This window comes from Carex rostrata, chromosome 12 (assembly GCF_964058835.1).
Source record: "Carex rostrata chromosome 12, lpCarRost1.2, whole genome shotgun sequence".
In the NCBI taxonomy this organism is placed as follows: Eukaryota; Viridiplantae; Streptophyta; class Magnoliopsida; order Poales; family Cyperaceae; genus Carex; species Carex rostrata.
The window spans coordinates 10546848-10563352 of record NC_135929.1 but is presented as its reverse complement, the minus strand read 5'-3'; the positions used below and the strand labels follow the sequence as shown (position 1 = coordinate 10563352).

General features: G+C 36.8%; 2 protein-coding genes across 2 annotated transcripts; one reads left to right on the top strand and one right to left on the bottom strand.

Annotated features, from left to right (window-relative positions):
- Positions 1 to 3682: 3682 nt before the first annotated feature.
- LOC144562946 (uncharacterized) lies at positions 3683 to 5355 on the top strand. The gene is made up of 2 exons (XM_078312315.1): positions 3683 to 4274; positions 4412 to 5355. The coding sequence occupies exons 1-2, from the start codon at positions 3683 to 3685 to the stop codon at positions 5326 to 5328; spliced, it is 1509 nt and encodes a 502-aa protein (XP_078168441.1). The 3' UTR covers positions 5329 to 5355.
- An 8608-nt stretch (positions 5356 to 13963) lies between these two features.
- LOC144562612 (receptor-like protein 6) lies at positions 13964 to 16087 on the bottom strand. The gene has a single exon (XM_078311814.1). It carries the CDS (start codon positions 16059 to 16061, stop codon positions 14574 to 14576), a length of 1488 nt encoding a protein of 495 aa, XP_078167940.1. The 5' UTR covers positions 16062 to 16087; the 3' UTR covers positions 13964 to 14573.
- Positions 16088 to 16505: the final 418 nt, after the last annotated feature.

The following is a 16505-nucleotide window of genomic DNA, read 5'->3' as shown; positions in this document are numbered from 1 at the left end:
GGTACCAACGAGTTTTAATTGTACTCTGCATGTACTTCAGGTGCAATTCATATAAACGGATGGTCTAAACTAATCTCAGCTAAACTAAACTCAATTCAGTATTTATGACAATTAGAAGGGATCTAATTTAAAATTCATGCCAAGTTAAAAAGAACGATCTGATAGACATCAAACGTACTCTTCTCTGGTGTTTTAGAACTGATCTTCTGAAGAAGAAGAAAAAAAGAGACGAATAGAACGGCGTAGAGAAGTTTTTTTTTCTATATATCGATTTAGGAGAAGGGCACGGTTATATACATGGCGTACGTTCGAAATAAAATTTTGGTTTTTGACACTGCGGGCTCTCCTCAAAAAGACAGTGTGTGATTCTTTTCTTCTTCTTTTTTAAATTAATGTTTACATGTACTGTTTATGTGAATTCACAGTCTCTGAGATATCTCAAAAGTAGAGTGTTTTCTTTATAAATCTCAACTATTCAAATAAATTATATACGAATTTCGAAGCACAAATAATACTGGCCCCATGCGCTATCCCCGAATAGGCAACGGACACGTCAGTGGAGGATACGTAATCCTGTTATGTTTGCATAATTTACTTTTAGTCATTATAGGCTTTCCTATTTTTACAAATTCTAATTGATCCGATATTCATGAATTATAATACAAACTTCGAAGGTCAATATAAGGTAAATTAAATGCATGTGACTTTGATTTTTATCTCCTGCATGTTGTAAGAAAGACATATATTAATTCCAAAGACTGAAACTCAGCCTACTATATATTGTTATTTTTTGTTAAGATGGTCACAAATCAAGATGGTTCTGTTCTGATATCAGAAATTAAGAAAGAGAACTAATTTTTAATTCCTACTTCTTTTAGTGGTTTTATTCATACCAATCCAAATCCCAAGATTGTTTCAAGAAATTAAGCTTATGTCGGTACTATTAGACCAAATTCACCACATTGATACCTTTGTTAACAAACAATCACACAAATAGTTCCTAACATACATTTTGTGACCTTTGTGTGTAAAAAATGATATTTAATAGACAAACACGTACACTCTCATGAAAATACATAGTAATTTATACCCATTTATTATTACAAAGACCTTATAATATCCATCAGTGAATATGTTGAATGTAAAACCTATCTATAATGAAATTAAACCACTTTCTTCCATTCTCCCATAATATCGTTGCCCAAATTACAAAAACAAACCCCACACCTATCCCCAATCCAATAGGAATAGAGATCCAATTTACATCAGTTGAAGACTTTGAAGGCAAACCTTTATCAAACACATAATTTGTAGGAGTTGTTGGGCAATGCATCGATAAAGGACTACCACACAATCCAGGGTTACCCAAGTAAGAATCATTTGAAAAGGTTGAGAACTGACGTTCTTTTGGTATTTCTCCAACTAAATTGTTGTATGACAGATCTAGTCCAGAAAGAAAAGTGAGAGAGGTGAGTTCTTGAGGGATGTGTCCGGAAAACTGATTGAAGGAGAGATCCAGTGATTGAAGTTGCTTTAAATTTCCAAATTGTTGTGGAATTGGACCAATTAGGGCATTGTGTGATAGGTTAAGTACATCAAGTGACTTGAGTTTTCCGATCTCTTCAGGTATTCTCCCCGAAAATGTATTATTTGACAGATCAATGTAGCTAAAAATGTCAAGTGAGTGTATCTGCAGATCAAAACTCTGCCCTTTGTATATGACTGAAGCTGCATACGCATTGTCATCTAGACCCATCCTAGAAAGCAATTGGGAATTTGTAATAGATGCACTCATCATAACCTTTAGATTCATGAAAATATTTTTAGGCAATGTACCACTGAAATGATTTGAGGAAAGGTCAAGAACTTTTAGCATGGGGAAAAAGGAATCATTTCCTTTTGTTATGATTTCCACGTCTGAAATTTCTCCATAAAACATATTCGATCTTAAGATAAGAACTCTCAAATTTACAAGATTTCCCAGCCAATAGGGAAATATGTTCACTATCTGGTTGTTTTCCATGTCTAAGACCGTGAGATTTATTGTTTTAAGTGCACGGGCTTGACTGATATTTTGTAGCAATGGCCCGCTTAATTTGTTACTTTTCAGGAAAAGCTGTTTCAATCCAGTTTCTTTTAGAAGGCAAGATGGAATTATTCCTGTTAAATTGTAATATGAAAGATCAAGCACTCTTAGTGATGTCATATTACAAATGGAAAGGGGAATCTCTCCCGTGATATTATTATTTGAGAGGTCTAATAAGAAAATATTTGTTTGGTAATTCAGAAAAGTAGGGAAATCTATTAAATTGCACGATGCCAGCTGCATTGTAACTATTTGTGGAAATGAAGCATAGAATGACTCGTTATGATTTTCTCCTTCTATAATTGAAAACTTGTTGTTGGAGAGATCTAGATAATCTAGGTACTTATTGTACTCGATGAATCTTGAAATTGATAATTGTCCTTGAAGTTTGTTGTCTTGAAGGCCAATAACTATCAAATTTGATGATCCATTTGAGAACTCTGGTAGATATCCTGACAACTGGTTATATCCTAGATTCAAATATTTCAAAGAAGGGTGAGGAAACAAAGACATGGGTATAGTACCTATCAATGTGTTTGACACTAACTCCAATGCTTCAAGCCTTGTAAGGTTTGCTATTGAAGGTGGAATTTCTCCATAGATGCTACAGTTGTAAAGAAACAATAGCGATAAGTATTGGAGATTTCCAATCGAATCTGGTAATGAACCAATGAAATTTATATATGAAAGATCCAGATATTGCCAATTGCTTTGTTTGGTGAATTTTGCCAGTTCACCCGACAACATATAGTTGCTAGATAAATCAAGTTTTTTTAGATTTGTAAGGTGGAATATTTCATGTGGTAAATTTCCTCTTAATCCACATTCTTGCATGGATAGCTCCTGAAGAGTTGGGCCTACTTGAAAAGCTGCCTTGCCCCACTCAGATCCACTGAGTGAAAGGTCAACCCCATTCAAGCGAAGAACTTGAAGCTTAGTGAGGTTACTGAGTAAGTTTTTTAGGCCTGTATCATGAAGGTATGCGACGAGAAATTGGGGAATTGGGAGTTACCGTTACAGACAGTGTTTCAATTGAAGGAGGAGGAGAAGAATGGGGCAAGAAGGGCAGGAGCGACGGTCAGAGTTTCATAAAAAGAGGATTCACTGACAAGGGGGTCCAAGAGAGAGGAATAAGTAACGGGTTACAGCTCACTGACAAGGAGGGACCTCGTGAGCAGAAAAAGAGGGGAATGGTCGTTGCGACTGGAGAAGATGAATGAAGAAGGGACGCTGACAACAGCAGAGTTCGTTAAAGGGTTTGTTAGGCCACGTCAGCGCTTCACGCTGATTTGGCGCCCTGAGAATAATTAGAATGATTTCCTTTACCAATTTCTTTACTTCTTTTCACCAATTACATCGCCTATATAAGGCTTAAGCTCTTATGGAGTTGTATCAGAATTTTTTTGAATGAAATAGAGGAATTGCTTCTCGCATTCGCTCTTTGGTTATTTGTCAGAACTATCTTCTTTTCCAAAATTACTTCTAATTAGTTATATCAATCGATTTATTACGATTGATTCTGCTATTGAGAGTTAGGCTCGTAGCAGTTGTGGTATCAGAGCCTTTCGATTGCAGCTGGGTATAGGAGTTTGAGCGATGCCGCCTAAACGAGCACCCGATCCACCGGAGGAGGTATTGATACAGCTAGATCTGAGCACGATCAATGACAAGCTCAATCAGCTCGCCAAGGAGGTACACGATGGGTTTCAAGTTCGTGATGAGCAATTTCAAGTGGCTACTCACATCCAGGACGATCGATTTCAACAACTGATGGCGATGATGGAAAAGATGAATAAATCTATTAAAGGCAAGGGTCCTGACATCCCTCAAAGTAGCCACAGTGGGCACCACTCCACTGGCCTTGACAGAGATGATAGACGGGATCCTCCATCGGGATTTGAGTACGATGAACCGCACGGTAATTACCGTACTGAGCGGTATTCCGATCAGGCCACCGCACAACGGGTCTTCATGCCCCAAATCGAGTTACCAGTTTTTGATGGCAGTCGAGCAGGTGATTGGCTTGAACATTGTAAGTTTTACTTTGATTACTACCAGACTCCTGAAATGTACAAGGTTCAAATGGCTACTATGAATTTTGTGGGAGATGCAGCCGAATGGTTCAGCTGTTATCGGGTTGAGCACCCGGATCCACCTTGGCCAAGGGTTGTTGATGCAATATTTGAGCGTTTTAAACTGAGAACTCACTTGAATCCAGTGGTTCAATTTAAAAAAAAGCAAAAAAGGGGTACTGTTGATGATTATGTGAGGGAGTTTCAAAGGGCAAAATCCAGACTCATGATTCAAACTGGAATTAAAAATGAGTATTTTTTGTGTGGAGCTTTATTTGTGGATTGCAGGATGAAATTCAGCATTCCATTAACCTTTTTAAACCTAACACTTTGGATGAGGCTTTCAATTTGGCCTTAGAGATTGAAGTAGCAGTAAGCCCCATAGAAAAGAAGGCCAGTTTCCTTAGACCTCAGCAACAATACCAACCGAACTTCAAACCCATCAACTCCCCAAACCTCCGAACCAACAGATATCCAGAAGTAGGGGTTAAGAGAGTGACTGACCCATCTCCTCCATACAAACCAAATTTCAATTCCAAAACCATCCCTCCTAAACAACCTTCAACTCTTTCCATTGAACAGAAGAGGGCCCTTGGGTTGTGTTATAGATGTGGTGAAAAATGGGGTCAGGGTCACAAATGTGCAAGGGGTCTACACACTTTAGAGGAAGAAGGAGAAGGTGAATTAAAAGGTGAAGAAGAACAGTTAGAAGGAGAAGGAGATGACAGGGAGATAGAAGAAGAGGTAATAGGAGAGGAACAACTGGTGACTTTGAGTAGCACCAGTCATGGAAGTAGTAGCAAGTCTTTGAGCTACAAGGGTCAAATTGGCAATATTCCTATCTGTGTGTTGATCGACACTGGGGCTTCCCATTCTTTTATCAGTCCAGTATTGGTGGCTGAACTGACAGTACCAACTGAGTCAACACCACAGAAGACATTTAGAAGTGCTGGGGGTAAGAGGTTGGTAACAGATCAGATCTGCCCTAAGGTGCAATTTCAAATACAAGGACACACTTTAGAGGCTGACTTGAGAGTTTTGAGTGTACCTGGGTATGATATTGTGTTGGGTTGTGACTGGGTGGCTGAAAGAGATGATGTAGTTATTAATCTGAAGAAAGGCGTGATGGAGTTGGAGGGTAAGTGGTCAAACTGCATATTGAAAAGGTGAATGCTGAGATCAAATTAATAGATGCAAATGTAGATGTGGTGAAAGAAGGGAAGAAAGGGAGTCAAGTTTTTGTAGCTCAGTTATTCAAAATTACAGCAGAACCAGATGTGCAGCCAGCAGAGATTGACCAAGGCATTCAGGAGATCATTGACCAGTATGGAGAAGTCTTTGCGGAACCACAAAATTTACCACCTAAAAGAGCTGTTGATCATAAAATTACTCTCAAATCCAATTCCAAACCTATAAACCTCAGGCCATACAGATTCTCCCATTTTCAAAAGTTAGAAATTGAAAAGATTACCCAAGAACTCTTACAAAAAGCTTTAATTCAGCCCAGTACTAGCTCATACTCATCTCCTGTTTTATTGGTCAAAAAGAAGGATGGCACATGGAGGATGTGTATTGATTATAGAAGGTTGAATGATGAAACAGTAAAGAATAAATACCCCATACCCCTTATCGATGATCTTTTGGATGAGTTGGATGGAGTTCAGTATTTCTCAAAATTGGACCTGAGATCTGGATATCATCAGATCCGAATGGAGGAAGGAGATGTACACAAGACTGCTTTCCAAACACATGAAGGATTATTTGAGTTCCAAGTGATGCCCTTTGGCCTCACCAATGCACCTGCCACCTTTCAATCACTCATGAATAGTGTTTTCAAGCCTTATATCAGAAAATTTGTTTTGGTTTTTTTTGATGATATTTTGGTTTATAGCAGGGACTTGGAGTCACACAAACAGCATCTTCAAACTGTGCTCCAAGTCTTGCAAGAGAATCAATTGTTTGTTAAGAAGTCTAAATGTGATTTTGGGGTGCAAAGGGTAGAATATTTAGGGCACATTATTTCCAAACAACGGGTAGCCACAGATCCAAGAAAGATTGAGGCCATGATTAATTGGTCTATTCCAAAAAATGTAAAAGAATTGAGAGGATTTTTGGGCTTGACAGGATACTATAGGAAGTTTGTTAAAGGGTATGGGCTAATCTCTAGACCATTGACTGATTTGTTAAAGAAAAATGCATTCAAGTGGAGTGATGTAGCCCAGCAAGCATTTGAGCAGCTGAAACAAGCAATGGTGACTGCACCTGTTCTCAAATTGCCAGATTTTCAACAGCCTTTTGTAGTAGAAACGGATGCAAGCCATGAAGGAATTGGCGCTGTTTTGATGCAAGGCAAGAGACCCATAGCATACATGAGCAAGAAGTTGGGCATAAAGAATCAAGCACTGTCAACTTATGAAAATGAGTTATTGGCACTGTACACCGCTGTTACTAAGTGGAGACATTATCTCCTTGGTGGTGAGTTCATCATCAAGACTGATCAGATAAGTCTCAAGTATCTGTTGGAGCAGAAAGTAAACACACCAATGCAACATAGAGGTTTAAGCAAGCTTTTGGGGTTAAGCTACAAGATTGAATATAAAAAGGGTGTGGAAAACAAAGTAGCAGATGCATTGTCCAGAAGGGAGGGGCAAAATGGTCAGAGAGCAAATGAGGGAGCTGAAATGAATATGGTGAGTGAATTGATACCTCAGTGGGTGGAAGATATTAAAAAGAGCTATGAAGGAGATAGATGGATTGAAGGGTTGCAAGAGAAATTGAGTAGTAGTAAGGATGGGGATCACTCACACCATTTATCTGATCATTTAGGGGTGTTGAGATACAAAGGAAGAGTGTGTGTGGGCAGTAAACATAATTGGAGACAACAGATATTAGGGGAGTTACATGATTCAGCATTAGGAGGGCACTCAGGGGTAACAGCTACCTATCAAAGAGTCAAGAGGAATTTTTACTGGCCACAAATGAAGGAAAGTGTACACCAATTCGTACAGCACTGCACCAACTGTCAATTGAACAAAACTGAACATGTATCCTCACCGGGCCTTTTGCAGCCTTTACCCATACCAGACGAAGCTTGGACCAGCATTGGCATGGATTTTATCACAGGATTGCCTAAGTCTAAAGGGTTTGAGGTGATTCTGGTAGTTGTAGATCGTTTGACCAAATATTCACATTTTATTCCTCTTACTCATCCATTCAGTGCAGCCACTGTTGCTCAAGCTTTCATAGACTATGTTTACAAGTTACATGGATTACCCATTAACATAGTTTCTGACAGGGATCCCGTGTTTACTAGTCGATTTTGGAAGGAATTGATGGTGAAACTCGGGGTGAAATTGAATATGAGTACAGCCTATCATCCTCAATCTGACGGTCAAACAGAAAAAGTCAACCAATGCTTGGAACAATATCTGAGGAGTATGGTGTACAATAAACAAACCAAATGGAGTGGGTATCTTTCACTGGCAGAATGGTGGTATAATTCCAATTGGCACAGTGCTACCAAGCTATCACCTTTTGAAGCACTCTATGGGTATTCCCCTCCTGTACTGGCTTTAGGGAGTGCACCTAAGAGTCGGGTTGAATCTGTGAATGAATTTCTAAGGGATAGACAAGCTACTCTCACCCAACTGAAAGATAATTTGAAGAAGGCTCAGAATCGCATGAAGAAAAATGACGATAAGCATCGGAGTGAAAGAAAATTCTCGAAGGGTGATTGGGTTTACTTAAAATTACAACCATACCGGCAAATATCGGTGGGTGGCATGAGGAATCAGAAATTGAGTTCACGTTACTATGGTCCAGTAGAGGTGCTCCAATGTGTGGGACCTGTAGCATACAGGTTGAACTTACTAGAAGGCTCTCTTATCCATCCTGTATTCCACGTGTCACAACTCAAAGCCAAGCTGGGAAACAATCAGGTCGCCTCTCCCAACCTTCCTCTTCAAGGTCCCGAACTCAATTTGGAACAGGAGCCCCAATTGATCATAGGTAGGCGATTGGTCAAGAGACAGAATGCCGCACAAGCTCAAGTATTGGTCCAATGGCGAAATCAACCAATTGAAGATGCCACATGGGAGGATTATGATGCAATTGCTCAACGGTTTCCTGATTTTATTCGTGAGGACACGAATTTTCTGAAGGAGGGGGAAATGCGACGAGAAATTGGGGAATTGGGAGTTACCGTTACAGACAGTGTTTCAATTGAAGGAGGAGGAGAAGAATGGGGCAAGAAGGGCAGGAGCGACGGTCAGAGTTTCATAAAAAGAGGATTCACTGACAAGGGGGTCCAAGAGAGAGGAATAAGTAACGGGTTACAGCTCACTGACAAGGAGGGACCTCGTGAGCAGAAAAAGAGGGGAATGGTCGTTGCGACTGGAGAAGATGAATGAAGAAGGGACGCTGACAACAACAGAGTTCGTTAAAGGGTTTGTTAGGCCACGTCAGCGCTTCACGCTGATTTGGCGCCCTGAGAATAATTAGAATGATTTTCTTTACCAATTTCTTTACTTCTTTTCACCAATTACATCGCCTATATAAGGCTTAAGCTCTTATGGAGTTGTATCAGAATTTTTTTGAATGAAATAGAGGAATTGCTTCTCGCATTCGCTCTTTGGTTATTTGTCAGAACTATCTTCTTTTCCAAAATTACTTCTAATTAGTTATATCAATCGATTTATTACGATTGATTCTGCTATTGAGAGTTAGGCTCGTAGCAAGGTACTAGGGATCATTTGATAAGTCAAGGTACATAAGGTTGGTGAGGGCAGAAATTTTGATCGGAACTTAACCGGTAAAGCTAGAATTGGACAAGTCGAGATGGGTTCAATTAGCAAGTTGCTCAAACCCAGTTTGTGGAAGGGTAATATTATCCAAGTTGTTCGAAGAAAGGTCGAGGTACTGAAGAGAGCTGAGATTAAAAATGCCCCTCGGAAATTGGCCGACTAAGCCAGAATTGGACAAATCAAGATGGGTTAAATTATCAAGTTGCTCAAACCCAGTTTGTGGAACACCATGGAAATCGTTCCATGAAAGGTCGAGGTACCGAAGAGAGCTGAGATTGAACAAAGCCGGGTTGATATTACCCGAGATCAGCATGTAAGAAAGATTGAGTGCAGTCACCATACCGGTTTGCTCATCGCATGTGATGCCATCCCATATGCAACAGTCGGTACTTGCATTCCATGAATGGAGTTCAGTGGTGTTGAAACCTTGCTTGAGTTGAATCAAGGCATCGCCTTGGTGAGGAAGGCAGTGGGCTTGTGTTAGAATGGTGGTTTTGATGGATAAGGAGACGAGAACAAGTGATAGGGAAAGAAGTTCAAAAAGGGCCATTGCAGGAGAGAAAGAGTAAGCAAGACAATTTAAGCGGTGCTTGGTTGTAAAATGTTGAGTATACATATATATATATAAGACCATGCATAAAGATCTCAAAATAAAAATAAAAAACATTAATCAAATTAATTGAACAGAGAAAAGTCTTGACTTAACAGAAGACATGGAGAGCAAGTAGCAGTTAAATCAAATACTTCTAGTGAGAAAGTTTGTTTTCCTTTATCTTATCTTTTTCTCGTGGTGAACAAGTAGCAAGAAAGAAGGCCTTTCCTTTCTCTTATCTTTTAAGACTACATAAGTTTCAATTATCTTGTTGATGTTGATAGCGGGCCTCTTGATTTCATCAGTCTGACATGACCCTCCTAACTTAGTGTGATATGAAGTTAAGAGACCTAGATTATTTGTTTGCTCTAGTTATTTTGCATTTAACATTAACTTCAATTCATTATGGTGGAAATAATTCTGTTTTTCGGTTTGCTTGGTGCGCTTTGGTAAAACCCTTCTAAGAGAGAATCATTCTAGCTAGCAAATTGTGGAAAGTAGAAATTTGGCGCACACTCTTGAAGTCATAAATGTTAACTTTAGACAGGTCCAATAATTGAGGGTTTGTAAAATCCCAAAAAGTTGAGTCGTGATTTATTAATTTTTTTAGAACTTTTCAGTAATCATAGAAATTTAGACCCTTTGATACAAAAATGTTCTATTTGCAATAAGAAAAAGTAGATAATGTTTCATATAATAGTTTAATTGGAAATTTTTTAAAATTAGTAATTACAACATAGAGCGTACAGTCTTGATTTGTTCCGGTCAATGATGTGAACAAATCACTACTACAAAAAACATATTTATCATCGCCCCTTTACTATTGAATGTGTTTCCGCATAGATGATGTACGTCACGAGTGTTAGCGCTATAATTACTTTGAACTTTTCATCATCTGTTCGGTATAAACAACCGATGGTGTTGATGCCTCCCCTACTTTTTCATCGGTTAAATTTCACAAACAGTTAGTACTAAATAATTTATCAACATCGGTTTGGCTAAACGGCCGATGGCACTGAAGTTCTTAACATGAAGAATACAGAGGTGAGAGGATTATTGATTTCGTTGTTTTGTGTCAGTAATCTTTTCTTGTTTAAAAAACAATATATTTATTGCTATTTTTTTTTTTTTGACATTTTACTTCTTTAGGAAAAGTCAAGTATAAATATACCTACCTCAATTGCAATTAACAAAAGCATGGCGATTAGGGTTCAAACTCGGCTCGATTCAATGAGAGAAGCAAAATAATTTGGCTCTAACTTAACCTGATTTTGAAAAAAAGCTCAACTCGGCTCATATTTTTTACTTATTTTCCTAGAATTATTTTGTCGAGTTATTTAGTAACCGAACTTGCAATTTATTTTATAAAATAAGAAAAAGCAGCGAAATCTCATTGCTTCTCTAACCAAGTGTGGATTCACTCAATAAAGGAACAATACCGAAATTTTCTCAAAAAAAAAAATTGCGAGTCCAATTACTAACCGGACAAAGGGCTCATTTCCGGTTATTTAGTGACCGGATCATTTTTCTGAATCCAGGGACTAAATAATAAAAAAAAAGATCTTTGTCTAGTTATTTAATAACCGGAAGGGGAAATTTTTGAAATCTCATTAGAAAATGGTAGATTGCGTAATTTTGTAATTTTTTGGGTAATAATAAAAATTTATGCATTTTTTTCACCGATTTCAAATTTCAAATTTCATTTTTTTTTTTCAAATTTCAATTATTTTTCAAATTTCAAAAATTTTCCAAAATTCAAATTAATATTTTTTTTCTGGCAGCCCCCACGCTTGGCTCCCGCTCAGCCGACTTGCTCCCGCTTTTGCGTGGTAGCCCAAGCGTGGGGGCTATCACGAAAAAAAAAATTAATTTGAAATTTGGAAAACTTTTAAAATAAAGAAGAGCTAAGGACTAATGTTGAGTGATTGCAATTTTACATAAAATATGTGGACTGAATTAATGTGGAGAGACTTTGACTAATCCGTGCGATGAATAATTCAACTGATGTTGAAATGTGAACGTAGATAGGGGTGAAATAAGTCGTTATTTTTCCTATCACTTAGCCTAAATTATTGCTATTTATCGAGCTTACTTTCTAGAGAATCAGATTATTTTTTGTTGTTCCACTTGATTTTAGATAATTGCATATTTTTCCTATCACCTCTGGCCATGATGGGCTATCACGATTAGCCCTCTTTTTTTTCCGCCTCTGGCCGTGATAGATAATAAGGGCCAGATTTTTTTTCCGGTTTTTTCCTTGCGCAGTTCAGTTAGAATGGATGGTGATTAATTAAGTGTTAATGCTGGCAGTGATAATCCATAACGTCAAGAGGCCGTGATTTTTCATCATGTTTTTCCTATATCTCGAAAAAAACTCAAAAGCGTTCTCCAATTTCGATATTTATTTAATATATTTCCTATTAATAAAAATTTCGGCGCATTGCTAGGGTGCAGAGGAAGCCATTATTTTCATATTAAAGTATTTTTTGGACCAAATTTTAGAAATTTAGAAATTTATTTTTATTTTTTAAAATAGATACAACATTGTTGTTTATGGACCGTATAAAATTATTATTTTTAAACGATTCAAAAAGAATGCTTTTATATCTATCTTAAAAAATAGTAATAAATTTCTAAAAATTATAGAGATGTAATTTGAGCAAAGCTAGGGTGTGATGTGCTCACTGAGAGAGTTTGGTGAGCACAACTCCAAAGTATATCGAATCAACTTCAAATGCTGAATCCAAACCGTTGAAATCTATGTACTTCATGGATTTACATGCATAATTTTGAAGGTTTCGAATTTATTTGCTACAAGGTCAAGCGGTCGAAGAAATAATTTTTCTATAAATTAATTTATAAGTTGTTTTATATATTCAATTTTTATCATTTCTTTGATTGCTTGACCTCGTAGCAAATAAATTCGAAACTTTCAAAATTTTGCATGTATATGTATCACTTATGAAATATATGGATTTCAATGGTTTAGATTTAGTATTTGAAGTCGATCTGATAAATTTTTTGAGTTGTGCTCATCATGCTCTCTTGATAAGCACATCACACCCTAGCTTTACTCATATAATTTTGTTATCTGAAATTCAAATCCGAAATAACGTTTTTTTTTTTTGTTAATTAAGAGAGTAACATGACAGATTATCTTAATGTTATACTTAATATATAATGTCTGTCGGATGTCATAAGTCATAACAGTTTTTTTTTTATATTTCGAAATCTGGCAAATTCATTTACTATTGTCGATTTTTATTTTGTTGTTCCTATTAATAAAAAAATCGGAATTGAATGGAACATTCGGTGCGCCTATAAGTAGCAACGAGTTTGTATTCTTTATGTACTTGAGGTGTAATTTATATAAACGAATAGTCCAAATTAATCTCAGGAAAAATAAACTCAATTCAGTATTTATGAAAATTCTAAGGGATGTAATTTAAAATTCATGCCAAGTTAAAAGAACAGTCTGATAGACATCAAACCTACACTTCTCTGGTGTTTTAGAACTGATCTTCTGAAGAAGAAGAAAAAAAGAGATACGAATAGAGCGGCGTAGAGAAGTTATTTTTTCTATATATCGATTTAGGAGAAGGGCAAGGTTATATACATGGCGTTCGAAATAAAATTTTGTCTTTTGACACTGCGGGCTCTCCTTAAAAACAGGCATTTGCTGTTCAGACGTCCACTACCTTAAAAGACAGTGTGTGATTCTTTTTGTTTTTTTTTAAATTAATGCTTACATGTACTGTTTATGTGAATTCACAGTCTCTGAGATATCTCAAAAGTAGAGTGTTTTCTTTATAAATCTCAACTATTCAAATAAATTATATACGAATTTCGAAGCACAAATAATACTGGCCCCATGCGCTATCCCCGAATAGGCAACGGACACGTCAGTGGAGGATCCGTACTCCTGTTATGTTTGCATAATTTACTTTTAGTCATTATAGACTTTCCTATTTTTACAAATTCTAATTGATCCGATATTCATGAATTATAATACAAACTTCGAAGGTCAATATAAGGTAAATTAAATGTGACTTTGATTTTTATCTGCTGCATGTTGTAAGAAAGACATATATTAATTCCAAAGACTGAAACTCAGCCTACTATATATTGTTATTCTTTTGTTAAGATGGTCACAAATCAAGATGGTTCTGTTCTGATATCAGAAATTAAGAAAGAGAACTAATTTTTAATTCCTACTTTTTTTAGTGGTTTTATTCATCCCAATCCAAATCCCAAGATTGTTTCAAGAAATTAAGCTTATGTCGGTACTATTAGACCAAATTCACCACATTGATACCTTTGTTAACAAACAATCACACAAATAGTTCCTAACATACATTATTTTGTGACCTTTGTGTGTAAAAAATGATATTCAATAGACAAACACGTACACTCTCATGAAAATACATAGTAATTTATACCCATTTATTATTACAAAGACCTTACATATAATATCCATCAGTGAATATGTTGAATGTAAAACCTATCTATAATGAAATTAAACGACTTTCTTCCATTCTCCCATAATATTGTTGCCCAAATTACAAAGACAAACCCCACACCTATCCCCAATCCAATAGGAATAGAGATCCAATTTACATCAGTTGAAGACTTTGAAGGCAAACCTTTATCAAACACATAATTTGTAGGAGTTGTTGGGCAATGCATCGATAAAGGACTACCACACAATCCAGGGTTACCCAAGTAAGAATCATTTGAAAAGGTTGAGAACTGACGTTCTTTTGGTATTTCTCCAACTAAATTGTTGTATGACAGATCTAGTCCAGAAAGAAAAGTGAGAGAGGTGAGTACTTGAGGGATGTGTCCGGAAAACTGATTGAAGGAGAGATCCAGTGATTGAAGTTGCTTTAAATTTCCAAATTGTTGTGGAATTGGACCAATCAGGGCATTATGTGATAGGTTAAGTACATCAAGTGACTTGAGTTTCCCGATCTCTTCAGGTATTCTCCCCCAAAATGTATTATGTGACAGATCAATGTAGCTTAATATGCACGGGCTTGACTGATATTTTGTAGCAATGGCCCGCTTAATTTGTTACTTTTCAGGTTAAGCAGTTCCAATTCTGTTTCTTTTAGAAGGCAAGATGGAATTATTCCTGTTAAATTGTTATATGAAAGATCAAGCACTGCTAGTGATGTCATATTACAAATGGAAAGGGGAATCTCTCCCGTGATACTATTATTTGAGAGGGCTAAGAAGTAAATATTTGTTTGGTAATTCAGAAAAGTAGGGAAATCTATTAAATTGCACGATGTCAGCTGGATAAATTCTATTTGTGGAAATGAAGCATAGAATGACTCGTTATGATTTTCTCCTTCTATAATTGAAAACTTGTTGTTGGAGAGATCTAGATAATATAGGTACTTATTATACTTGATGAATCTTGAAATTGATAATTGTCCTTGAAGATTGTTGTCTTCAAGGTCAATATATTCAAAATTTGATGATCCATTTGAGAACTCTGGTAGATATCCTGAGAATTGGTTATGTGATAGAGACAAAGATTCCAAAGAAGGGTGAGAAAACAAAGACATGGGTATAGTACCTATCAATGTGTTTGACCCTAATTGCAATGCTTCAAGCCTTGTAAGGTTTGTTATTGAAGGTGGAATTTCTCCATAGATGCTACAGTTGTAAAGATTCAATACCGATAAGTATTGGAGATTTCCAATGGAATCTGGTAATGAACCAGTGAAATTTATATCTGTAAGATCCAGATATTGCCAAATGCTTTGTTTGGTGAATTCTGCCAGTTCACCCGACAACATATAGTTGCCATATAAATCAAGTATTGTTAGATTTGTAAGATGGAATATTTCATGTGGTAAATTTCCTCTTAATCCACATTCTTGCATGGATAGCTCCTGAAGAGTTGGGCCTACTTGAAAAACTGCCTTGCCCCACTCAGATCCACTGAGTGAAAGGTCAACCCAAGTCAAGCGAAGAACTTGAAGCTTAGTGAGGTTGCTGAGTAAGTTTTTTAGGCCTGTATCATGAAGGTACGAGAGATCATTTGATAAGTCAAGGTACACAAGGTTGGTGAGGGCAGAAATTCTGATCGGAACTTGACCGGTAAAGCCCGAATTGGACAAGTCGAGATGGGTTAAATTAGCAAGTCGCTCAAACCCAGTTTGTGGAAGGGTAATATTATCAAAGTAGTTCAAAGAAAGGTCGAGGTACTGAAGAGAGCTGAGATTGAACAAAGCTGGGTTGATTTCACCCGAGATGGATCTGTTAAAAAGGTTGACTGTAGTCACCATACCAGTTTGCTCATCGCATGTGATACCATCCCATATGCAACAGTCAGTACTTGCATTCCATGAATAGAGTTCAGTGGTGTTGAAACCTTGCTTGAGTTGAATCAAGGCATCACTTTGGTGAGGAAGGCAGTGGGCTTGTGTTAGAATGGTGGTTTTGATGGATAAGGAGATGAGAACAAGTGATAGGAAAAGAAGTTCAGAAAGGGCCATTGCGGGAGAGAAAGAGGAAGCAAGACAATTTTAAGCGGTGCTTGGTTGTAAAATGTTGAGTATACATATATATATAAGACCATGCATAAAGATCTCAAAAAAAAAAAAAAACATTAATCAAAATTAATTGAACAGAGAAAAGTCTTGACTTAACAGAAGACATGGAGAGCGGAGAAAATATGGTCTTTGGTCTTGGAATATTAACTTGCAAAATTAAATTAATGAAAACAACCAATTTTTGGTCTTGGAGAAGGCGCAAAATTAATGAAACATCGATCGTTAATCAATTAGGCTGATTGTGTAATTAAAAATTAAATTAAAACAAGCAATTTCTAATCAGTCGGTACTTGCAAAATGAATGATCTAGGATTGATTAATTAGGATCTAAATTCACAGAACTGTCATAACCTCTGATGGCATACATTCTCTTTTTTCTATTGTTGT